This window comes from Canis lupus, chromosome 4, assembly GCF_003254725.2.
Source record: "Canis lupus dingo isolate Sandy chromosome 4, ASM325472v2, whole genome shotgun sequence".
Lineage (NCBI taxonomy): Eukaryota > Metazoa > Chordata > Mammalia > Carnivora > Canidae > Canis > Canis lupus.
The window spans coordinates 59,510,554-59,536,921 of record NC_064246.1 but is presented as its reverse complement, the minus strand read 5'-3'; the positions used below and the strand labels follow the sequence as shown (position 1 = coordinate 59,536,921).

Here is a 26,368-nt window from a genome sequence, read left to right as displayed (position 1 = left end):
CTCTCATGAATAAATAAAATCTTAAAAAAAAATATTTCCCATCCCACTCCTTCTTATAATGTGACTTTGACACCTCTCCCATGGAGATTTGGGGTCTACTGCCCTACCCTTGAAATTAGTTAGGCTCGCTTGCTCTTTCCTTCCTTCCTTCCCTCCTTTTCTTTTCTTTTCTTTTCTTTTCTTTTCTTCTTTTCTTTTCTTTTCTTTCTTTTCTTTTCTCTTTTCTTTTCTTTTCTTTTCTTTTCTTTCTTTTCTTTTCTCTTTTCTTTTTTCTTTTCTTTTCTTTTCCTTTTTTTCTTTTCTTTTCTTTTCTTTCTTTCTTTTCTTTTTTTCTTTTTCTTTTTTTCTTTTTCTCCATGCCTACAGAAAGCATGGAGCCCAATGTAGGGCTTGAACTCAAGACCCTGAGATCAAGATCTGAGCTTAACCAACTGAACCACATAGTCAGCACCCCTTGGTCAGGCTTTTATGATTTTCAACCTACTCAGTGCAATAGAAGTGAAGCTATGAGCCTTTCAAGGCGGGAAGGCTGGATTGTAAAAGGCTTATCCAGTGTCCTTTTTGGTGGAACACTGGCTCTAGAAGCCTTTAGCTGTCATTTAAACAGAGACTTCTCTGAGACTGCCATAGTGTGAGGAAGCACAAACTGGCCCACACAGAGCCACAAGGAGAGGCCCAGACAGCCTTCAGCTTGATCCCTATGCCCTGTCCCCAACCTGGCCACTTTCTGACTATAGGTCTATGAGACACCACCCAGTCAAGCTCTTAGCAAATTCCTGACCCACAGAAACTGCAAATTAGCAAAATGATGAGCCACTAAAAGTTTTGGAGTGATTCGTTATTCAGCAGTAGATAGCCAGAAAGCAGCTCTTTATGCACTGATATGGAACAGTCTTCAATGTATAATATTAATTTTTTAAAAGTGTAAAATAGTGTATATTGTCCCTTTTATTTAAAAAAAATAGTAAAAAAAAAAATAAAAAAAAATAAAAAAAAATAAAAAGAAATAGTTTTGTATATGCATAGATCACTGGTTTGCCAATCCTGTGTTGGCATTAGAATCTCCTGGGTTTTTTAAGAATATATCAATGCCTGAGCTCAGGCATTCTACTAGAATTCGATCATAATATCTGGGAATGGGACCCAAACATTGTTATCTTTTAAAAGTTCTCTAAGAGAGGGACACCTGGCTGACCCAGTGGTTGAGCGTCTGCCTTTGGTTCAGGTTGTGATCCTGGGGTTCTGGGGTCCTGGGATCTAGTCCCACATCACACTTCCCACAGGGAGCCTGCTTCTCCCTCTGCCTATTTCTCTGCCTCTTTCCATGTTTCTCATGAATAAATAAATATAATCTTAAAAATAAAAAAGTTCTCCAGGAGATTCTGATGTATAGCCAGGATTGAGAACTGCTGGTATAGAATAACCGGAAGCTAACACAGGAAACCGGTGCTGTGTTTGACTCCAGAAGGAACAATGGGGTAAGAATGGATAGTGTGGGAGACTTACTTTTCATCCTAAACTCTTTGATCTATTGAATTTATTTACTTATACATGTTACCCATTTTCAAGAACAATCACATTTTTAAAAAAGTAAAATTAACCCATAGCAGTGAAAATAAATCAGAATAGCAAATCGGGAATAGCCTATTCAATAATGGGAGTCAGTCTGGGGCCCACTATAGCAAGGCCTCCGAGCAAGTGACCTGTCCTACCTGGGAAGTGTGACTGGTCAGAAAGTGCTGCAGAGGTAAATCCTGACGTGGCCTCTCACCTGAAATGACTTACTTGTTGACCCACAACACCCTCAAGTTTAGTTACACTTTGGAAAGCAGTTTAGGACAGAGTAATGGCTATAATACGTGACCTTCCAGCTGCCAGCACCTCTGTGAACCCTGAGACCAACAGGAGGAAAATATCCAGGCTTACATGGGAGGGATAAACAGATCTGGGTTCTGGCTGGCTGGGGCAGCTGACCTCCTGTTATTGAGGAAAAGCAGAATAGCAGGGATTTGGTAATCTGTTTTGCCTCTTAGATTCCTGCAGGGACCTAAGCATTGACGAGGATAAGGTAGGAATGGCAGACCAAAGTCCGCTTCCAGGGGCCCTGGGCATGTGTGTGAAGGGAGGCACAGAGGCCCACTGCATTAAGTTGCAGTTGGAGATGCTGAACTGGGAAGGAGAGAGGCACCAATGACTTGCCTAAACTTCCTCTCTAGCACCTTCCCCTTGCATTAGGTCATAGCACCCGTTCTTGTGTCTTGGCATCTGGCATTTCCAAAATCCATCTCTATCCCACCTCAAAATCCGCTACTTACCAGTTGTGTGACCTCTTAAATAACTTAATATTCGGACCCTCAGTTTCCTCATCCATAATGTGGATTAAAAATATGGAATAAGGGAAAGAAAACCATAGCCATTATTAAATAGACGGCAGTTTTTATTGGTGTCTATTACATGCAAGGATGCAAGGTCGATTTTTACATTTGACCAAAATAGTGGGTGTGGTGGTTAAAAGTGGGCTTTGCAGTCAGATGTAACTGAGTTAAAATCATATCTATGTCACTTATTAGCTGGGACCTTGGGCAAGTCACCTAACACCTCTGAGTCTCATTTCCTCACCTACAGGACCTCCTTGAAAGTGGCTATAAGGATTAAATAAAATAAATGGAAAGAGTTTTGTGCATCCAGAAATATACATCCAGAAATCAGCATCTGTTGCCATTGTATGTTTTGTAGCCTACAGGGAGTCGGCAAAGTACTTTACATTCGTTGTTTTACTTGACCCTCTCCAGGACTTGGAAGGAGGGGTACATGAGGTGTGAGTTGGGAGGCCGGGAGCAATCAACTAACTATATTGGAGACATGAGAACACTCATCATGTCTATTGACTTAACTCTGGTTACAAGGGACAGCAAGAGGAGTAGAATCCAGGTGTTCTGATTCCCAATACGGCTTGTGACTTCTGGAAGCTCTGGATCTGATGGTTGATGGAAACATGAGGATCATCTCTAGACAAGAAACGGAGTTCCTTAAAATTACTGTGACGAGGTTCACTGGAAAGGGAAAGAAAGGAAGTGAACCATTTTTCTTCTTTCGCAGCTGTTCTTGACCTTCCACTCAAGGCTAGTGGCACCCGCCCTCCCGCCCCGGGGGCTATCAACAAGAGGAAGAAAAGAATAAACACGAATTCGGTATCAGAGAGCGCCCAGCTAGGGGGCAGATCATTAAAGCAGGATGACACCATAGGATGTGACTGGCAGGATACGTGGGCCTCCGGGGTGGGGGGGGGGGGGCTCCAACTTTTAGCCCAGACCTGAGACAAGAAAGAAACCAGGCATTAAGCAGCAGTGTTCCGAGTCCCAAAAGAGAACGAGCTTGGCGGGCAAAGGAGGCCAGGATGGTGGAGAGCAGAGAGGGAAAGACAGATCCTAGCGAGGAGAAAGGTGCCAGGGCGGGCCCAGAGCATTCAGGGCCTCGAAAGAATAGGGAGGAATTTGATTTTGATCTACAAATGTCAAGAAAAGCCACTTGAGGATCTTAAAAGAGGTTGGAATCATATCTCATATTTATTCTTATATATATATATTTTTTATTCTTATATTTTTATTCACATCTGAAAAGGCAACTCCGGCTCTTGGGACCTTCAGTGGAGAGTGGGTTGCCCTGGGGGCAAAGCGCCTAACTTCCCATCCGCCCCTTCCCCCTCCTGGGCCTTCAGGCGCCGTCTGCAGAGCGGAGGCGGGAGGGAAGGGGGGTCCCAAGGAGTCGGGGACCAGGACCTCGCCCCGCGCAACGCACACCACTTAACAGCTCCAGACAGAGAGCTTCCGGGTCTCCGCCGACGGGTCTCTTTTCCTCCCCACGCGCCCAGAGTTAAGGTGCAGAGCGGGTGACACGTCCCCGCGAGCGCGAGCGCGAGCGCGGAGGAGGAATCTGCCTAAGATTCGGGGACTCGTGGCTCCGCGGCTCACGACAGCCAATGGGGAGGAGGAGAGCAGCCAGGGGGCGGTACCCCCGCGGGCCGGGCCGCGCCATTGGCTGGCGGCCGCGTCGCTCGCCCGCGGGGCCACGTGACCGCCACCTCCCGAGCGGTCGTCCGGGCTGGGTGTTCCGCGCCTCTCGGCGGGTGCGCCGGGCGCTCCCCGCGGTGCCGCCCGGCCGGGCCCCGCCTTCCTCGGGGCCGGGCGATGGGCGGGGAAGGGGACGGGCAGGTTAAAGCGAGGCCGGCCCGGCACCGGGCTACCGCTGCCCGCGCCGTCGTGTCCCCTCGCTCCCGCCACGGCGGAGGACGCGCCGCGGGGCCTCGTCGCGCCGGGAGGCCCAGGACCGACAGGTGAGAGGGGAGGGACAGTGCCGGCCCCGCGCCGGCAGCGGCGCCCCTGGGGGCATCCTGGCCCGCGTCCGAGGGCCGTGGCGGGAAGCGCGGGCGTCGCGGGTGGGCGTGCGTCGGGCTTGTCCCCGCGGGCGGCGGGGGCGGCGGCGGGGGCGGAGCCCGGGTCTCCCGCCGCCGCCTTCCCGCCCGGGCTCCCCGCTCCCCGGGCCTCTACCCCGCCCCCCGCCCCGCGCCCCTCGCCCCCCGCGGATACCGGTGCTGTTCTTCTGCCCGAGTCTTCCGTCCAGCCGTCTTGAACCCAGATAACCGGGAGAAAGACCGAGGAGACTGGAGCCACCAGCTCCACCCAGCCTCCCACCTTTGGACAGATGGGGAGACTGAGAGGCTCGGACCCGCGAGAGGACTTCATTATCTTGGCTTTTAAAACCACATGCCTGGTTAGGTACAAACGGGGAACTGTACTTCTTGCAGTCTCGTGCAGGCCAAATTGGAATTCTTTCGCTGGGTAAGATGGAGAGACGCTGAAAGGACCCAGAGAAGGCCAGATCCTTGCCTGATGTTACACAGCAAGTCATTTGCCGAGATGGAACTTGCTCCCAGCTCCCCCAAACTCAGACTATCAGCTGGGCCCCTTCCTTTGCACAGATTGGGGGACCACGTGAGTTAGAAGCATACAGGACTTAAAACTTTCTGGCACCCTAGTACCGTTTTTCCACCCCCACCCCTCCTTATCTCTAGGGACTTTTATGTAAAATCTGGAACTCATGTGAGATCCAGTATTGGCTTAAGCAGAAGTTCTTGTTTTTGAAAATCAGGCAAGATTGCTTCTCGGCCTTTTGCGTACGACCAAGTGAAAATCGAGTTAGAAATGGAGAGCCAATCCTGTTGGAAGAAATGAGCACATTTTTTTTTTCCTTTTAAGAATCTCAAAGGACAGACTTAGTAGCTTTCTTATTGAACAAATACTATATGCCAGACACTGCACTAAGTACTCATGTTAGTTTTATACAACCTGCAAGTCAGATAATATTATCCCCATTTTACAGGTGAGAAATTGATAGTGAGTAAAATGGGACTTTTATACCAATGCCATACAGCTGTTGGATAGTGTAGCTGGGATCTGAATAGAGATTTGTCTGATTCCAGTATATACCCAGTGATTCTCTTATGGACGTCACCTCACTGGCTCTGAGTCACCCAGGGTGCCCACTTGCATCTCATTCCTGAATTTGCCTGAGAATCTGAATTTTAACAGATCTCTGCATTTAAATATCATTGTACTATAATATGCTGCCTCCCAGGGGAAGGTCTAGAGTTAACATAGTTAGGGCTTTGGAGAGATTTAGACTAGATTTATGAGGGGTGAGCATTTTGAACATTGACATTACTTTTAGTGAGCATAAATCCCCAAGCAGGTGCTTACCAAACTGTAATTTCTTGATGTAGCTTAGTTATGGTGTATGGAGGTGGAAAGACAGGGTTCACTCCTTTCTCTTTACTCCATAGCTGTTAACCTATCATCCATTCACTCAACAAATGTTTAAGCACTTATTAGGTGCTGTATATATGGTTCAAGGCACAGGAGATACAGCTGTGAACAAAACTGCAAGTTCCTGCCCCATGAGAGAGAAACTATAAATGAGTGAATGAATATGAATGTATATAGTGCAAGACAGTGAGAAGGGCCATGGAGATAGATAGATAGATAGATAGATAGATAGATAGATAGATAGATAGAAGATAGATAGATAGATAGATAGATAGATGTATATAGTGTGAGACAGTGAGAAGGGCCATGGAAAAAAATAAAGCTAAGTAAGGGGAGGTGGGGGATAGGAATGCAGGACAGAGATGGGCCCAGGAGGGAGGCATGGTTTTGGTAGTGGTGCTGTTTTATAAGTTGTGTCTGAGAAGGGACCAATTAGGACAGTATTTGAGCAGAAACCTAAAAGAAGCAAGAGGCAAAGCCATGAACCTAGCCCCGAGCAGCATTCCAGTTAGAGCCAGCAAAAGTAGATGGAGTGAGGAACCTGCTTGGCTTGTTTGACTCTTGGCTGGGATATGAATTTGAACCCAAAGTGTAGTTACAGAGGTAAATTTTACATTGTTCCTCCTGATAGAAAAGGTAAATGAAAATGTTACCAATGCATGTGTGTTCATATGAAAGATAAAAGTAATTTCACTCTTATTCCTTTACCACACCTGCTTCAATAACGTTGTGTAAACTGCTTCAGGCAGTTTGTTACCTTGACTTATTAAAATTAGTAAGATTCAGAAATGAGTTGAGCACTTGACCACGAAATATTGATTTGAGCTAGCTCTTAAAACTTCTTAGCAAGGAAACGAATTTAGGGGTGAGTGAGTGGTATTTTAGAAAGAGAGGGAGCCTTGGAAATTGGAAAATGAAGGTTGAGAATCTGGTCCTGCTAGTTGAGCAAGTGACTGAAGGAAAGGATTCATAATCTGTTCTCAGATTTATTCAGGAGGCAGTTGGGAAATATATATAAAATCTTTTTGAAAGCAGTGAATTACTGTGAAGGAACTATTAAATAATTCGATTGTGGTTTTACATTGTTATTTTCCTCTTGGGTATTTTACTTTTCTGTCTTACATTGGGCTTTATACCAGAAATGATATGTCATAGTGCTTGTACTACTGTATAAGCCTTATGGTGGTTCTTCTTTTTGCATCACAGACATAAAAGAACATTGTTGATTATTTGTGATGACTGGAAAATAGATAGACTTTTTTGTCTTCATTCCAATTACTTGAAACTTCACCTGTTTGTCCATTTCAATAAATATAGGTATACCACCTACACACCAATAGAGGCATTGTGTCAGGTGTTGGGTTATGTAGGAACGAGGATGCCTTTAAATGTATACTCTAGTTTGAAAGACATGGAGCCTTAAGTGCTAAAGGATTATATGGAATATGTCAGGGCAGCATAGCCACAGAAGTTTTAACCTCTTTGCCCTGTGGCATTTGAGGTGAACCTTAAAGGATTAGGAAAAGGACTAAGATCGATGGAGATAGAAGGGAAAGGCATTCCAGATGAACGAACAACATGAGCAAAGACCCAGAGAAACAAAGGATGTGTAATATTTTCGTGGATTGGTGACTAGAACAGTAGTGCATGAAAGGAAGCAAAAGAAAGGCAAGTTCAGCTCATTGATAGAGAGAAGCCTGTACTAAACTTTTTAGACTATATGCAGGAGGAGGTGGGGAGCCATTGCAGGTTTTGAAGGGTGTATCCAAATGGTTTGATCTCATGTTGTTATTGAATGCTTCTTTTGGAAAGAGGCAGCATAGCATGGTGGTTAAAAAACGTTGGTTCGGGGATCCCTGGGTGGCTCAGCAGTTTGGCACCTGCCTTTGGTCCAGGGCATGATTCTGGAGTCCCAGGATCGAGTTCCTCATTAGGTTCCCTGAATGGAGCCTGCTTCTCCCTCTGCCTATGTCTCTGCTTCTCTCTCTCTCTCTCTCTCTCTCATGTAAATAAATAAAATAAAGAAGTAAATAAGTAATAATAAGTAAATAATAAAAAATAATAAATAAAATATAAATAAAATATAAATAAAATAATAATAAATAAATAATAAATAAAAATAATAAAAATAAAAAATAAGTAAATAAGTAAGTAAATAAAATCTTAAAAAAAAAAGTTAGTTCCGGGATCCCTGGGTGGCGCAGCGGTTTGGCGCCTGCCTTTGGCCCAGGGCGCGATCCTGGAGACCCGGGATTGAATCCCACGTCAGGCTCCCGGTGCATGGAGCCTGCTTCTCCCTCTGCCTGTGTCTCTGCCTCTCTCTCTCTCTCTCTGTGACTATCCTAAATAAATAAATAAAATATTTAAAAAAAAAAAAAAAGTTAGTTCCATTAGGTGTTTAAGGCTGAAATATGTCTGTAATTTTCAAGTTGTTGAATGGAAAAACCCCAAACAAGTACGTTTGGAGAGTGCAAAAGTGCAGATGTAGCAAAACATTAACAATTGGTGAATTGTTAAATTGTGTAATAGGTGAATTGTGAATATACCAGTGTTCCATGTATCATTCTTTTAACTTTTCTGAAGATTTGAAAAGTTTCAAAATAAGCAATCCAGAGACAGAGTAGGTGTGAATCAGACAGGCTTTGGTTCCAGTCACTATTCCAATGCTTATAAGCAGCACGGGTACTGGAAAATTATTTCCAAACTACACAGTCCACGCCAGTTACAGCCTAGTTTAGTTGAGATTTTTCCACTTAAGTGAAGAGAGTCTTTCGGCGGAGGACTTGTTCACGTTAATATTAGGTTAATGTTAAAACTTCAAGTTTTCCAAAAACTTTAGATCTAGGTTACTATATATAGTTGTTATGTATTTCCCCTTCTCTGCTTTTGGGTTATTCAATATTTTCTGTGATTTCATTTTATCTCCTATGTTGGTTTTTTAGCCATAACTCTGTGTTATTAAGGGAATTACACCAGAATTTATAGTAGGAATCCCTAATTTATCATAGCCTATCTTCAGTGATACTGTACCGTTTTGTGTCTAGCATAATACTGTACTTCTAATACTATGCTTCCTCTCCTCCTACTTTTGTTTACGTTAATATATATTAAACATAAAATTGGCCATATAACCATTTTATTTTTTTTTAATTTTATTTATTTTTTCATGAGAGATGCAGAGAGAGAGAGAGGCAGAGACATAGGCAGAGGGAGAAGCAGGCTCCATGGAGCCTGATGTAGGACTCGATCCCAGGACTCCAGGATCACGCTCTGAGCCAAAGGCAGATGCTTAACTGCCAAGCCACCCAGGTGTCCCATTTAACCATTTTATTTTTTATTTTTTATTTTTTTTTTCCATTTAACCATTTTAAATTTACAATTCAGTGCATCAAGTACAGTTCACAATGTTGTATAACTATCTGCAGTCGATATTTTTAAAACTTAAAATAGAGACTGTAACTATTAAGCAAGAAATCATTCTATGTAGTTCCTGGTAATCTCTAATCTATTTTCTGTCTATAAATTTGCCTGTTGTAGATATTTCATGTAGGCGGAATCATATGGTGTTTGTCCTTTTGTGTCTGGTTTCTTTTGCTTAGCATAACAGGTTCAGAGTTCATCCATGATGTAGATGAGGAGTATCAGAACTACATTCATTTTTAGTGGCTAAACAATATGGTTGTACCAGTTGTATCTATCCACTCATCTGTGGGTGGATACTTAAGTTGTTTCTACCTTTTGGGTGTTGTGAGTAATGCTGTTATGAACAGTGGCATATAAGTATTTGTTTAAGTCCCAATTTTTAAATTTTTGGGGGAGGTGTTATATACCTGAGAGTGGAATTGTGTCCTACAGTAATTCTCTCTGTTTGAGGAATACCAGACTGTTTTCCACAGTGGTTGCACCATTGTACATTCCCACCAGCAGTGTATCAGTTATCTTTTCGAGAAACAAAAATCAGATTTTAAAAGTCAAAGGTAATTCTTTTTGGAGTTTTTTGTTAAAATAACTTTTTAAAAATAGAGAGTAGTTTGCCGATTAACAAAATATTTATTAAATGTCTTCTCTGTGTGCCAAGTTTTATGCTACAAATTGTGAGAGTATGCAAAATGTGTGAAACATCTCCTTGAATGATTTTTAATCTAGTTGAGAAGGTAAAGCATATATTGAACATTTATTGAACATCTACACAATGGGAACTCAGAGAAAAATGAGATACCATTTATGTGCTAATGATCAAAATACTTTTCCTTTCTTCATTTATTTTTCCAGTTTTGGCTTCTCTCTTGTACTTGACACCTCCATTTCGAAGTGCTCAGTGAACATCCTCATTTGGACATAATAGAAATTTCAAACCTATGAAACCTAAAGTCAAGCTTTTTGTTGTCTCCTTTCTTTCCATTTCCTCTTCCATATATCTGTACATAATTCTTCCTTTTGTGTGGTCCATCTCAGATTCATCTTAGATTTGTTCTTCTCCTTTACTGTCTCTTGTCTGGTTGTACACTGAAAAGTCAAACCTCTTCCATCCCTGCCCAGTCTGAGGGTTTTATCGATTATCTGTTAATAATTATTTTAACCCTTTGATTGTGGGTAAAACCTGGGTTTCTTATTTATTTTCATAGGAACTTACTGATCTATCATGTGCTAAGCATTGTTTTTGGCACTGGGGATACAGTATGTGTGAGAAAGACTGTAATAGTTTCTTTAATGTATAAATACATAATATAATTTCAGAAGTCACTGTGAAAGTATTATGAAGGAATAAAGCCAGGTAAGGGTTTAGAGAATGATGGGATGGAGTATTATTTTATTTGGAATGGCCAGGGAAGGTCTAAGGAGATGATACATCAGCTGAGACCTGAAGGATGAGAAACAGCCTCCAAAGACCTGGGGGTGATTGTTTCAGGCAAAGAGAACTTGAGAAGTTCAAAGACCCTAAAAGGAATCAACTTGGCATGTTCCAGGAAAAGCAAGAAAGCCAATAAGAAATGAGGTGGAGAGATAGGCAGGGTTCAGATTTTGTAGGCTATTAGAGAGTAGCCCAGATAAGATGTGATGGTGGTGAAGAGTGAAAAGTGATTAGATTCCAGGTAGTTTGGGCAGTAGAGAAGAAGAAGAATATCTTATCTGAAGTAGAACAGACAAGACTTACTAATGGATTATATATAGGATAGGATTGATTAGTGGGGTAGGGAAAAGAAAGACTGACTTCTCGGTTTGGAATCTAGGTTCTTTTGTTTTTTAAGATTTTATTTATTCATGAGACACAGAGAAAGGCAGAGACACAGAAAGAGGGAGAAACAGGCTCTTCGTAGGGAGCCCAATATGGGACTCGATCCCCTGACCAGGATCAGGCTCTGAGCCAAAGGCAGACCGTCAACTGCTGAGCCATCCAGGCATCCCAGGGGTCTAGGTTCTGATGCATTGTGTCTAGCACATTGGTTAGCTTATAGTAGGTGCTTAGTAAATATAATATAGTGGAAGACCAGTACCCAGTCTCTAGGAGCTCACATAGAAAAGTTAACCAATCTAGCCATGGAAGACTTGTTGGCACTAATGAACATTTATGGAATAAGCAAGGGTTGCAAACTCATAGAACAAAGATAAGATGGGTCTGAATTTTCATCTGTTGGGGACCAGTCTTTCCTTTTCCTCCAGGAGTTCCTATGCTCTCAGTGTTTTCTTAATCTAGGTCAGGGGCCCGGAATAGTAGTTTAGGCGCCAGCCATCCTGGCCTCAGGAACCTGTGAGTGGGATGGAGAGTGGAATGGAAGCTATGATCTTCCCTGGATTTGTCTGGCAACAAACAGTTAAGTTGGAGGATCAGATGGCACTGTGTAACTGGAGACTCTCCCTTAGTTGTACTTGCTTATGGTTTAGTTTTTTCTAAAACAATCTTAAGCCTATTTCTGTATTCATAAAAGGCAAAAAAAAGTAAAATATTAATTGCTTAGTAGGAAAATAATTAAAGAGTGTAACAGACCAGAAGATGTAGTAAGATAATACATAATCATTTATCAAATGAATAATATCTGAAACCTTCTCAGAAACCTTTAGGGATGCTGTACTGCCTGCAGATTAAAGTCTACCTTTTTAACCTGGCATATAGGACCCTTCAGAATCTCTCCCAGGTACCTTGGCAGCTCCTTCTTCTACCAGTTCCCCATGTACATCTGGTGCTTTAAACATTCTAATTCCTGATTCTTTTCTAACCTCAGAACTATCTCTGAGTTTTCTTCTCCCTTCTACATTTTCCAAGTCCTCTCCTTTCAATTCTGACCTAGAGTTTAGAGCCCAGGTAAGACATGAGACAGGTTCTTCCCTTGAAGCATTTCTAAACTAGTCCAGCTCTTGGAGATATCTCCCCTGTGTAGATGCTGTGATCATAGTCGGCAATTTCGGTTTTATGTAGCAGTAAGTTGTGGCACGCACATACAGGTCAAACAAAGCGTTAACTACGGAACCATAATGTTTCAGAGGTAGACTCTACTTTTGTCCTCTGAAAACAATTGTCCCCTGAAAAGGCATTTCGGTTTCACAAATTGCAAAACTGCTATATAAGCACCATTAGTTAAAATGATATGCTATAATTACCAAAAGTAGACATTGTTTTGCTTATAACCAAATCTTCAAAAAAAAGTTGGCTGACCACTCTTGGGCATATATAGAAGAGATGCAACCTCTTGGGGCGTCTGGGTGGCTCAGTGGTTGAGCGTCTGCCTTTGGCTAAGGTCGTGATCCTGAAGTCCTGGGATCGAATTCTGCATCGGGCTCTCCTCAGGGAGCCTGCCTCTCCCTCTGCCTATGTCTCTGATGAATAGGTAGATAAAATCTTTAAAAAAAAAAAAAAAAAAGAGGAAGAAGAAGAAGAGATGCAACTTCTCTTCTAGTCCAGTGCTCTAGCTTCTCATTCACATGGGAATGATGCCAGTGCTGCTGGTTACTCATATGGATCAGTCCACTCTCTAGATAGTCAAAGAAGAAAGGACAGAATATCTTTCCTTTTTGTGCTGCTTGACCTACTGTTGTACTTTATGTATGAATATGTAAATGTATTTTTCAAATGTTATGTTTTTTTCTGCAAAGTAATGTGGAAAGTCCAAGTGTCTTCCCCTTGAGCCTTTCCTTTTCTCACTCTCGGTTATCAGTGTTAATAAAGGGAGAAACTACCCTAGACAATCAATACAGTAGAATTGTCTTTTATTGAACTTCATGGGATGAATAGTTTGTATTTCAGTCTCCTTAAAATGGATGTCTGGATGTAGGCTCTATTCCAAGAATAAACACTGTCATCTCTTAATTTTCATGAAATAATTGATGAATACTGTAATTAAAAGCAGTAACTGGTTTGGGAAGTAAGAGGATTTTTGTGCAGAAAGGAATATTTGGAAAATATGTTCTGAAGTAGATATTTCCACTTGAAAATAAATACTGCTTTGCATCCTACTTTTTCTGTATTTGAGTTATTTGCTTAGCAGATGTTGTAGTTCCTACTTTAGAAAGCACATACCTGGACATTTTGGGGGATACAAAGATGAATGAGAGTGGAGCTTGCTCTCAAATTCGTTAGTATGAAGGTCATACCTACAATTTAGTTTAAGGCACTTTTAAGTGTAGTTTTATGTTGCTTTGGGTTTTAAGATATGTGTGAAGAAGAAATATAGTGTTGAGAATTTTAGAAGGTGAATAGGACAGATAAAGGAGACTAGATGACTTTTGGGTTCAGACTGATGGCTGTGTCAGTTCTACTTCTAGGATTGTTTGTGGATGAATACCTAAATTTTTGAAAGCTTGAAGTAGAAAAGGACCATGGCCAAGAGTATAGCAAATGGAGAGGGCACAAGTTTATGGTTGTCAGTGGTAAGTTTATGGTAGCAGGGAGGTAATAGTGAGATGTGAAGGATAGCTGAATTCTAAAGTGTTTGGAAGTATCTGAAGTTAGAGAAAGCTAATTAGATAGGTGATAGGAATAGTGCCATGCTCTAACAGAGCTATGCTTAGAGTCCTAAAATCTGGATTTTATTACTTGGCTCAGTCACTTACAAGCTAAATAAATTACTATACTGAGCAAGTCCTTTCACTTTAGTAATCTGTTTTTAAAGTGGGTTTCTTAGGATACCTAAGTGGCACAGTTGGTTAAGTGTCTGATTCTTAAGACAGAGAATGATTTCGGCTCAGGTCATGATCTCAGGGTCGTGAGATCTAGCCCAGTGTCAGGCTCCACACTGGGTGTGGAACCTGCTTTAAGATTCTCTCTTTCTCTCTCTGCCTCTACCCCTGCCCCCAGCTCTCTCAGATAGGAAGGAAGGAAGGAAGGAAGGAAGGAAGGAAGGAAGGAAGGAAGGAAGGAAGGAAGGAAGGAAGGTTGGTTGAGTTTCTTATAGATAGCATATAGCTGAATCTTATTTTTTTAATCTAATCTGACATTTGCTACCTTTTAATTGACATGTTTAGACCATTCAATTGATGTAATTATTTTTATGTTTGTTTTAAATTTTACTGTCTTGCAAGCTGTTTTCAATGTGTTCCATTGACTTTTGGTCCCTTTTTTCCTTTCTTTGCTTTCTTTTGGATTGAGAATTTTTTATGATCCCACTGTATCTCTACAATTGACTTACTATTTATACCTTTAAAAAATTAGTAATTACTCTTGGATTTATAATATACATCTTTACATTTTTTAAAGATTTTATTTACAATCTTAAATTTTATTTATTCATTCATGAGAGACACACAGAGAGAGGCAGAAACATAGGCAGAGGGAGAAGTAGGCTCCCTGCAGGAGCCTGATGTGGGATTCAATCTCAGGACCCTGGGATCACGACCTGAGCTAAAGGTGATGCTCAACCACTGAGCCACCCAGGTGCCCCTACAATATACATCTTAATCAGAGCCTGCCTTCAAATAATAATCTATCACTTCACATCTAGTTTAAGACCTTACAATTCCCAATTCCTCCACCCACTTTTTGTGCTATTTTTATATATTTTATTTTGCTTATGCTATAAACAAAATACATTCCTATTTTTGCTTAGATGTTTATCTTTTAAAGCAATTAAATATATTTTAAATTAAAAAATGAATTGTATGTAATTTCCATGTTTTCCATTCCTGGACTTTATTTCTTTGTTGTGTATTGTGTAGACATAGTTTCTGATATATATGTATGTATGTGTATATATATGTCCTTTGTATATATGTATATATAGTAGTGATGGTCTACTAGAAATTCTCTTAGTGTTTGTCTGAGAAAGTTTTTATTTCTCCTTTATCTCCTTCAAAGATATTTTCTATGGGTAAAGAATTCTGGGTTGACAGTTATTTTTCTGTGATAAAGGTATTACTCTGTTATCTTCTGATGTTTCAAATAAGTCTGCTATAATTTTTGTCTTTATTCCTGTGTGTTTTGTTTGTTTGTTTTTTAAAGATTTTATTTACTTATTTGAGAGAGAGAGTGAGCACAAGTCGGGGCATGGGGGCAGAGGGAGAAACAAGCTCCCAGCTGAGCAGGGAGCCCCACATGGGGCTCAATCCTAAGACCCTGGGATCATCATCTGAGCTGAAGGCAGATGCTTAACTGACTGAACTACCTAGGTGCCCTGTTTAATGTGTGTGTCCGAGCCAAAGGCAGACAACCACTGAGCCACCCAGGTGCCCCTTAATGTGTGTTTTTAATTTGGTTGTCATCAGGATGGTATCTTTGTCTTCAGGATTTTATTTTCATTTTCCATAGCTTGAATATATGTGTAGGTGTGGGGTTTTGTTTGGTTTTCATTTCTATATTTTTGTTTTTTGGTATTCTCTGAGATTCTTGGATCTATAGTTTGGTGTCTGTGTTTAATTTTGGAAAATTCTTGGCTACTATGTCTTCAAATATTTTTTCTGACCACTGTTTGTCCTTTCCTTTTGGGATTCCAATTAAACATAAGTTAGATTGTTTAATATGTCCATAGCTCTTGAATGTTCTCTTACATTGTTGTCATTGATTTTTTTTAATTTTGTGTTTCTCTTTCTTTTTCAGTTTGGGTAATTTCTATTGACCTGTCCTCAATTTCATGGATTCTTTCTATGGCTCTGTTAAGCATGTTGATGATCCTGTCAGAGGCATTCATTCTTCATCTGTTACTGTCTTTTTCACTTTTAGTATTTCAATTCAATTCTTTCTTACAGTTTCCATCACTGTTAGACTTTCTAGCATTAATTTTTATCTTTTTCCGTCCCAGATAGCAGCCATGTAGGGCAAGATTTGGATTTTGTTTTTTTCTTATGCCTCTTTTGCATATCTTAGGTTTGGAAAAGCCTTTTGACCCAGGAATCACTAAAAGCTGTTCCAAAATAGAAGGACATAAGAAATGTATTCAAACTAGCTTGGCCTGAGTAGGAAGTAAGAAGAGAGTTATAGACGAGTTGCATTGAGGAATGAAGAGTTGCTGTGTGTAGCCACAAATTTGATTGACTTGCTCAGGGTAAGTGGTCATCTAAATCTGTTCTTTTCTTCTTTATGTACTTAATAAGACCATCAAGTAACATTACTTTACTCTTATTAAAATTAATGTGGGTTAATTTTACAGTAAAGGGTGTATTTTTCTATCAATTCCAAAATAGGAAATTTTGAGTCTTCCATCTAATATATCTTATCTGTATTTGGCTAAAGTCATAAAGTTGTGTGTTAATTTATTCTTCAATTCATTCAAATATTTTGTAAGCCTCCTATCTCAGAGTCGTTATACATTTGTTGGTGATTACAACGATGAACAAGATATCCTTTCCTCTAGGAGCTGGAGAGACTCTTACTTAACTAACACAAGATGGAGAAAAATTCTTCATGGTTTATACTTTTGGGAAATCCTATACCCAGTGACTTATTTGCTTTGACTGGCTAATTATGGTTTGTTGGTTTTGTTTTGTTTTGTTGGTTTTGTTTTCCCATCAAGACATATGAGGGTCAAATAAAGAAAGTAAATATGAGATAACTACCTCCAAACTGAACTCCTCTTAATTCTCATGAATGACTAATAGAACCGTTAAAATGTGTGAACACTGAGAATTACTTGGTTAATTCTGGTGTTTTTTTTCAGGGTAGAGGCTGAAGTGTCTATCTCCAGAAATGTCTTTGGAAAGTAAACAACAACATGATCTGTCACTCAAGAATTCAGTTGAAGGAAATGACCAACACAGTCCTCTGTCTAATATGCATCCAGAGCTTGGAAAGCAATCAAGTACTGACTTCAAGCAATTTGAAGCCAATGATCAATGCACACTTTATCGTAGGATCCATATGGAGCCTCGAGAGAAATCAAGTACTAACTTCAAGCAATTTGTCATTAGAAAACTGCAGAAGAGTTGCCAGTGCAGTCCAGCCAAAGCCAAAAATATGATTTTTGATTTCCTTCCTGTTTTGCGATGGCTCCCAAAATATGATATGAAGAAAAACATTTTAGGGGATGTGATGTCTGGTTTGATTGTGGGCATCTTATTAGTGCCCCAGTCCATTGCTTATTCCCTCTTGGCTGGCCAAGAACCTATCTATGGTCTGTACACATCATTTTTTGCCAGCATCATTTATTTCCTGTTGGGTACCTCCCGTCACATTTCTGTGGGCATTTTTGGAATATTGTGCCTTATGATTGGTGAGGTAGTTGACCGAGAACTACACAAAGCTGGCTATGACACTGCCGATAATGCGCCTTCTGATTTAGGACTGGTGTTGAATGGGAGCACATTATTAAACCAGACATCAGACCGGATATGTGACAGAAGTTGCTATGCAATTGCAGTTGGCAGCACTGTGACCTTTATGGCTGGAGTTTATCAGGTAAGAAACGAACAAGTGGTTATTGCTAGCAAAAGAAATCACTGTAAAAAAAAAAAATCACTGTACATGAAATCTCAGGTCTGCAAGGGATGTCTGAGATCATAATAATCAAAGCTATCATTTACTGACTGTTTAGGATATATGAAGGATAGAGCCAAAATTCTAACCCTGATTTGGCTTTACAGGTAAGATAAGGCTGCTTCTCTTTTCTCAACTTTAGGCTACCTCTTAGCCAATCAATTTCAGTCAGCCAGATTGTAATTATTTGCTTGTAAAAATGTTGACCAGAAAGGGACCTTAGATCATTTAGTACAACTCCTTAATCTTATATGCTGAGAAACATTGGGTTTGCTTGAGTTTATTTGTGGTTGGTTATTGGCAGAGTCAGCATTAACAAGCAGGAGAAGGGTAACAGGATAAAGGATGGCAAAGGGAGGAGTGGAGGAGGTCTCAAACTATAGGTGTCTCCCCTCCATACTTCACCCCGCCTCCTGCCTGCCTTTAGGTTTGTTGCTCTAGTGAGTGACCCTCGCCAAAGAGAGCAATTTTCTTGGACTTCTGGGGAACAAGTTGAGAACCACAATTTCATATTAATCAGCCAAAAGAAAGGATTAGAAAATGAGATTCTCTTCGAGTCTCTCATAGAATCCACTAACCCGCCATTATTATCATGCCCCTGTCTTTGGCATCCAGGAGTCATTGCCAGCATTAAACCTCTTCTCTGTTCCAATATGGGCATTTGGTTCCAATATGGGCAGAGGAAGAGTAGCTCACTTTATATGGTGCCTGGTGAAGAGGAAAAGGAGAAGTGGGGGATGTGCAGAAGACTGGTGTTCTGCAGGATCTCTTGTTCTTTTTTTATTAGTATGTCTCATCAAGAATGAGGAAGGGCTCAGCAGAGTTCTGAGGAATCATTGGAAAAAGGAAAAAATAAAAAAAGTTCTCTTTGAGGATACAGAATAAGTATGGGAAGTAGTTTGGCATAATAAGCACATATACCCTGAATGAGAAGAGTTTCTCTGCGTGAGGCTAAAGAAGTGTGTTCTATAATAATTTTAAATGTGATTCTTTGATATGAATCCAGTTTTGTTTATCAGTTAAAACTTCACTTTATTATAGTAATGATTTGTAATTTAATGAAAATACATGGTTTTTTAATTAGGAGAATTTTTCCAATTTGAGTTTCTATAATTTCTTGTGGGTCTTTAAGAATTCTTTTCTTTTCAAAAAGGTCTGAACTTTATCCACATTTAAGAAAGATTGTATAAGACAGTAGGAATCCTAACTACTTGTCTTATCCAGGCGGAGTAATAGTGTGACTTTGGGCTAGTTGCTTAGCCCTCTGAGTGTCAGTGAAATGAGCCCTCCCTTTGTAAAATGAGAGCCCTCTTTGTAAAACTGATGTACAATTGTGTTTTTTCTACCTCCGACATTTTGCGATGCTCTGATGGTATGCCTCCACACAAAGCAATGCCAGGGTATTTATTAGAGTGTTTGGAAGCTCTTTTCCATTTATATTTAACACTTGTATATCCTTCTTTCCAGGTAGCGATGGGCTTCTTTCAAGTGGGCTTTGTTTCTGTCTACCTCTCAGATGCCTTGCTGAGTGGATTTGTCACTGGTGCCTCCTTCACTATTCTTACATCTCAGGCCAAGTATCTCCTTGGGCTCAGCCTTCCTCGGAGTAATGGTGTGGGCTCGCTCATCACTACGTGGATACATATCTTCAAAAACATCCATAAGACCAATATCTGTGATCTCATCACCAGCCTTTTGTGCCTTTTGGTTCTTTTGCCAACCAAAGAACTCAATGAGCACTTCAAGTCCAAGCTTAAGGCACCAATTCCTACTGAACTCATTGTTGTTGTGGCAGCCACATTAGCCTCTCATTTTGGAAAACTAAATGAGAAATATAATACCAGTATTGCTGGGTCTATTCCCACAGGGTTTATGCCACCCACAGCACCGGACTGGAACCTAATACCTAGTTTGGCCGTAGATGCAATAGCTATTTCAATCATTGGTTTTGCTATTACTGTATCACTTTCTGAGATGTTTGCCAAAAAACATGGCTACTCAGTCAAAGCTAATCAGGAAATGTATGCCATTGGCTTTTGCAATATCATCCCTTCCTTCTTCCACTGCTTTACTACTAGTGCAGCTCTTGCAAAGACCTTGGTTAAAGAATCAACAGGCTGCCAAACTCAGCTTTCTGGTGTGATAACAGCCTTGGTTCTTCTGTTGGTCCTCCTAGTAATAGCTCCTTTATTCTATTCCCTTCAGAAAAGTGTCCTTGGTGTAATCACCATTGTAAATCTCCGGGGAGCCCTACGTAAGTTTAAGGATCTGCCCAAAATGTGGAAGGTTAGCAGAATGGATACGGTTATCTGGTTTGTTACCATGCTGTCCTCTGCACTGATAAGTACTGAAATAGGCCTGCTTATTGGGGTTTGTTTTTCTATGTTTTGTGTCATTCTCCGTACTCAGAAGCCAAAGACTTCATTGCTTGGTTTGGTGGAAGAGTCTGAAATCTTTGAATCCATGTCTGCTTACAAGAATCTGCAGACTAAGCCGGGAATCAAGATATTCCGTTTTGTAGCCCCTCTCTACTACATAAACAAAGAATGTTTTAAATCTGCTTTATACAAAAAAACACTCAACCCAGTCTTAGTAAAGGCAGCTCAGAAGAAGGCCGCAAAGAGAAAGATCACAAAGGAAACAGTGATTCTCAGTGGAGTCCAGGATGAAGTTTCAGTGCAACTTTCCCATGATCCCTTGGAGCTTCAAACCATAGTGATTGACTGCAGTGCAATACAGTTTTTAGATACAGCGGGGATTCATACGCTGAAAGAGGTTCGTAGAGATTATGAAGCCATCGGCATCCAGGTTCTGCTGGCTCAGTGCAATCCCTCTGTGAGGGATTCCCTGGCACGTGGAGAGTATTGCAAAAAGGAAGAAGAAAACCTTCTCTTTTATAGTGTGTATGAAGCAATGGCCTTTGCAGAAGAATCTCAGAATCAGAAAGGAGTGTGTATTCCCAATGGTCTAAGCCTTTCCAGTGATTGACTGAGAAAGTAGATGGAAAGAAGAATGATGTCTAGCCAATAGCTTAAGATTTGAAGTATGTAATATTTTCTAGTTCCACAGTGGAAAATGTTGTACTTGAAAATTTAACCTATGGAGAGATATTATTCCTTTGAAGTTGATGGCCTTTGTAGAGACACAAATGCAGTAGAGCTTATAGTTAGGCAGAATCAAAAAGAAGACAATTTTGTGGTTTTAGGCCTTTTTGCAGATATGAGGTATTCTTGAAATTAAATAAATACCTATTGAATTGAACTGTAAAGTAGGCTTCAAACTCAATTACCATGCTGTTTTAGAAGATAAAGCATTTGGACTCTTCCTTCTCCTGGAGGTAAAGTTGACATTGACGTGAGAAGTGCTAGAGGCTACTTGATGTGACTCTTAGGAGAGAATAGAAAGGAGGCAGGGAAATAGTGTTGTACCTGCTCTGATACCAGCAGGTCAGGGGACTTCTGTGGCAAAAGGTTTGTTCTTACTTGTACTTCTCCGGTCCCAGTCTTTGCTCCCCTATGGCAGTAGGATCTCTGGCTTTTAGTAGGAGAGCACCATTCCTTTCCTAGGGCTAGGAACTCCACAGGCATAGTCTTATTAGGAATTTGATGGCTGGGTGGGCTGATAGGTGAAATCCTATCAGCCAGCCTCATGTTACTTAGAACATTCTTTGTAATACATTTGATGTTTTTATTCATGCCTCTTTATTTAGAGTAAGTAAGCAAAGAGCTCTTCTTCATAATCGGCCAAATACTAGGACACCTCCATGTCTTTCCTGTGATCTCAGTCTGTCCCTGTCACTGAGTATTTCTCTACTCTTCTCTACTATTACCTCTGTTGTAGCTTTCGTTCATTTAGTGTTTCCCACAGAATCTGTCTTATACTGCTACACATTACCTGCTACAAGATTGCTCGGTAAAGGGCAGAATGCTGACTACACAATTCTAGACAGCATTTTAAATGAGCTTGAGGCTACTGTAAGGATGGATTGAAAAAAAGAGATGATTGACGGTTTCCCTTAAGAATTTGTTTACTGGGCAGCCCCGGTGGCGCAGCGGTTTGGCGCCACCTGCAGCCCGGGGTGTGATCCTGGAGACCCTGGATCGAGTCCCATGTCAGGCTCCCCACGTGGAGCCTGCTTCTCCTTCTGCCTGTGTCTCTGCCTCTCTGTCTCTATGAGTAAATAAATAAAAATCTTAAAAAAATAAAAAACTAAAAAAAAAAAAAGAATTTTTTTACTTAGCAGTGAATTTTTTTTCCTTTCCATGGCATTTTAGCAAGGGTCCACTGGGGATTGACAGTCTTTCTCAAATAGAAGCTACTATTCATCTTTACTCAGTTCCTTTTGAAAAGCAAGAATGTCCCACATTAAAAGCTTATTCTGTATGTGGACCTTGATAGTCAAGGAAAAAAAAAAGTTTTCCAAAGTTAGGACTAGGAGAATAATTTTTCAAGATTGAAACATTGCATCCCTGGGTGGCGCAGCGGTTTGGCGCCTGCCTTTGGCCCAGGGTGCGATCCCGGAGACCCAGGATCAAGTCCCACATCGGGCTCCTGGTGCATGGAGCCTGCTTCTCCCTCTGCCTGTGTCTCTGCCTCTCTCTCTCTATCATAAACAAATAAAAAATTTCAAGATTGAAACATTTACCCACACTATTTAAAGCAAGCAAAATAATAATTACAGAAATGTGAATAATTTTTTAACTTGTTACTACATTCTAAACAACTTAAATATTTATGAGAAGCAAGCCCTATCTGTTGGGCATCTATTGGAGTTGGACACTTTTAAATATATTTAACTTTCTTTTTGGTTCCAAAACCTTCAAGTGTTGCTTTTCTACTGATAGAACTCTGTCCATCTGTTTACATGGAAAATGCCTTTCTATTAAAACAAAGCAGTTGCTCAATAGAAAAGCTGGATTTCTGTCTTGAAGGTGATTGACTTCATGATTAAGTATAATAGTACTAAATTTTGACATCCTTTTAGAATTTAAATCTAGAATTTCAGAAATATTAGCTGCTGTTTGTATTTGTGGGTTTTTTTCCTTTTGTTTTTAGCCACTATTTGCCCTTTCTATCCAATTTTAGGAATAGTAATAGTACAATTATAGTGTCTTGGTTAGTTATTTTTAATCCCTCTTATCCACCCCCTCACCCTCCAGGTTTGAATCCAGATGTCGAATGCCATGTGAGAAAGTAAATGAGTACATATTAAAGATGACCCTATAATTTAGCAAACACTAGCACAGAAAAAATTAAAAAAGGATCCAAAAAATTTAGAAAATGCCTTAGAATGGAGTAACAGGATCTTTTACCTGACATTTCTGTCCATATATGGATATTAACAATTCTGGAGTTTTATGCAATTAAGCAAATTCTTGAATTATGTTCTGGTTTGTTCCTCTTCTACCCAGACAAACATACAGGAGATTCTGCTTTTGGCAGCCACTTGTAAAAACATTTAAGATTCACAGAAATTTATATCTCACTTCTCTGCTCAGGTTGCGGTCCACCTTTTGTGACACATTGTTGGTTGCTAGTATTTAAAGAAATCAGCCTAAAGCCAAAATCTAACTCACCAACAAAACTATTTTCATTTTCTTTCTTGCTCAAGGCTTGGACTTTAGTTCAAAAGCTGATACTTTACACACTTTATTGATACAAAAATATCTTGCTTATGCTACACTTTAGAGTCTAAAGCATTTTCTCATTGCTTATTGACATGTATAAAATTCTAAATATCTTAAAATAGTCATTTAATTGAAACATAGTGTATATATTCTTGATGCTTAAAAACTTAGAGCCAGAGACAGAGTATGCTAATGTGCAGAGTAAGGATAACATTCAAGAGGAGTGAAAGGAATATACTGTTGAAAACAACTCTTGGGGATGCCTGGGTGGGTGGCTCAGGGCGTGATTCCCGGGTCCCGGCATAGAGTCCCACATTGGGCTTCCTGCACGGAGCCTTCTTTTCTCTCTCTGCCTTTCTCTCTGTGTCTCTCATGAATAAATAAATAAAATGTTTTAAAAGAAAAAAGAAAAAAACCTCTTTGACCAAAAGAGGGCTAAAGGAGAGGACTAAGTTGAACAGGATACAATCCCTTTTTAGCCCCATGTAGCAGTAGGGAGATCAGAAATAGGAGCCACACCTTAGTTTGACAGCAGGGTCAGAACTGGTTTTGGTTTCTAGAAAGGGAGGGTGGATTCACCAAAGATGAAAGAGCTGAGGAGCATGTGGAACCCCAGAGTTGGGGCAAAGGCCCGGTTGACCTAATCTGGAGCATAGACTGAGTGACTGTAGCCTCTGATGGTGGTAAAAGGGACAAATGTCTAATTGACAATTATTATTTTTTTTTTTTTAGTGGAACCAAAGGAAAATCTGAATAGTCCAACTTAGCTTTGAAACAGTAGTAGTCATTGAAGCCAGAATTTGTTGGTAAATTTACAGTATGATAAATGGTGATCTTTAAACATGTATCAAGATGTTAGATGAGTTCATTAGACTATTCTAATGCTAATGAACATGTTTTAACAGGAACAGTTATTCTCTGCAGATGTATACTTAAATAGTTTGTCACTGAAGAACAAACACATTGTCTGGGTGTTAGCCCTGATCTTATTATAAAAATGAGAAAAAGGCAGTGAATTTCTTGGGAACTAAAATTGAGTCTAGAAGTTACAATGATCAATTTCAGCTCTATGGTCTTTGTTACTGTTCTTAATGAATTGTTTTCCTCTATATATTGCTATAGATGAGCTATAGGATCTTTTTTGCACCAGTGTAGATAATACCTCACTACTTACTGAGGACCCATGCAGGGGTCTAGAGTCCTGGGCCAGGTGCTGGGACTATGGTACCAAATCTAGTAGATGGGCCATATGGTAACTCTCCTAGGTAACACCGGGGCACTTGGAGGAGCTTTCTGGAGGAGCCAAGCTGAGCCTGGACCGAGGTCTGAACAGGAGACAGGCAACTGAGGCAAACAAGGAGGCATGGATGCCCCTGATCTATTTAGGGAATGATTCTACAGTGAGATCGCAAAAACCCAGTCAACAGAGTTTAGGCTTTTTGCTTAGTTTTTCTGTTCTTTGATGTTTTTCTTTTCTCCCCCTGTTTTCTTTATCTATTCTAGTGATGCCTTAATTTGAAGCTGGGTTTAAAAAACTGGAAGGAGGAGGAAATTAGATCTAGGAACCTTTTCAGTTTTGAACTAACTTGGCTTTTTCCCCCGTTTGTATTAAGATTTTATTAGATAATCAAGATTGGAATCATCAAGTGTTAATACAAAAATGAAAAGTAGAATGGGGGTCTCCTGGGTAGCTTAGTCAAGTGTCTGCCTTCGGCTCAGGTCATGATCTCAGGGTCCTGGGATCAATTCCCCTGTCAGGCTCCCTGCTCAAGGGGAAGCCAGCTTCTCCCTCTGCCCCTCCCCCTGCTTGTGCTCGCTCTTTGAAATAAAATCTTAAAAAAAGAAAAAGAAAAATATAATGAAACAGGCCAAAATAATAAATCTACTGCTTTGTTATCATAGCCTATTATTAAAGTAAAATATTATTGAAATACTGTAAGTTAAAGGTACATTTTAGTTGTGTGTGTGTGTGTTGTTTGTTTTTTTTTTTTAACATTAGTAACTCTAGGGAAGGAGAATTTAGATGTGGGAGTAGGGGAAGATTTATTTTTATAAGGTCATTTTTATCCTGACAAGGACTATTGTTTTTAAAAGTGTTTTGCACCTATTTTTTAAGTAAACATGTTAAATACAGTTGGGAAAGTTAAATAAGCAATATACTAACTACTGGATTTTTTTGGTGTGTATTCTATTTTTCTCTTAGTGATATAAAAGAAGGAGGAGAATTGTGAAAACTAGAATAATGAAGGACACTAAATGCCCTTATTTGAGATACCATGTTTGCAAGTCTACACTGGAACCTTGTACCTTTCTTGGACTTGAATTATGGCTCTGAAAAAGGCCAAATAATTATAATCTTATTTTGAAATACCAATGACAGAATTTCTAACTGAAGGTTTTTTAGTTGGCAGATAGATAAGCAGCCTTAGCCAGAAGAGATTTTTAACGGCAGCTTTAATAAACTTACTTTAGGGAAGTTCTCTCCCCCTCTTTCCCATCCCCTAACCCTAAAATAATAAGAAACCGGGAATCAAAAAGCTCATGTCTTTTTCATTCAAATCAGGTGGGAAATTACTATTTAAGTTCTGATGCTACTATGATTTCTCAAAAATTGGTGGGAACAAATCAATTTATATGAAATGCTACCCTTTTTGTCTCTGCAATTTTATATACAAAACAAGACATTATCAGGTGACAGGTGAATGAACATAAAGTCTCAGTTCTGTGTACTCAGTATACTGCCCTTTTTTTCAATTATTCACAGCTAATGACTTTTAGGAACATATTTTATACCACATATATCTTTTTTAATTAAAGCAAGTGCCTTGATGCCATTCCATATAAATCAGGCTTAACCCTTTATGGGATGAGGATGAGTTGATGGATTGCAGCTTGTTGCAGGAGAGGGGGGAGTTGGTTAATAGCAGGTCTTTTTCTTCTGGAAGGATATGTTTGTGTTGTTTATTATGTAAGATCCAACATGTGTTGAGATCTAGAGGTGTCATTTTAATTTCTGCTAATTG

At 40.1% G+C, this 26,368-nt stretch overlaps 1 protein-coding gene across 1 annotated transcript; it reads left to right on the top strand.

The window, feature by feature from the left end:
* The first annotated feature begins 4,084 nt into the window (after positions 1 to 4,084).
* On the top strand, positions 4,085 to 26,366 carry SLC26A2 (solute carrier family 26 member 2). Its single transcript, XM_025434404.3, has 4 exons — positions 4,085 to 4,333; positions 16,114 to 16,291; positions 16,904 to 17,640; positions 19,186 to 26,366. The coding sequence occupies exons 3-4, from the start codon at positions 16,933 to 16,935 to the stop codon at positions 20,704 to 20,706; spliced, it is 2,229 nt and encodes a 742-aa protein (XP_025290189.1). The 5' UTR covers positions 4,085 to 4,333; positions 16,114 to 16,291; positions 16,904 to 16,932; the 3' UTR covers positions 20,707 to 26,366.
* Positions 26,367 to 26,368: the final 2 nt, after the last annotated feature.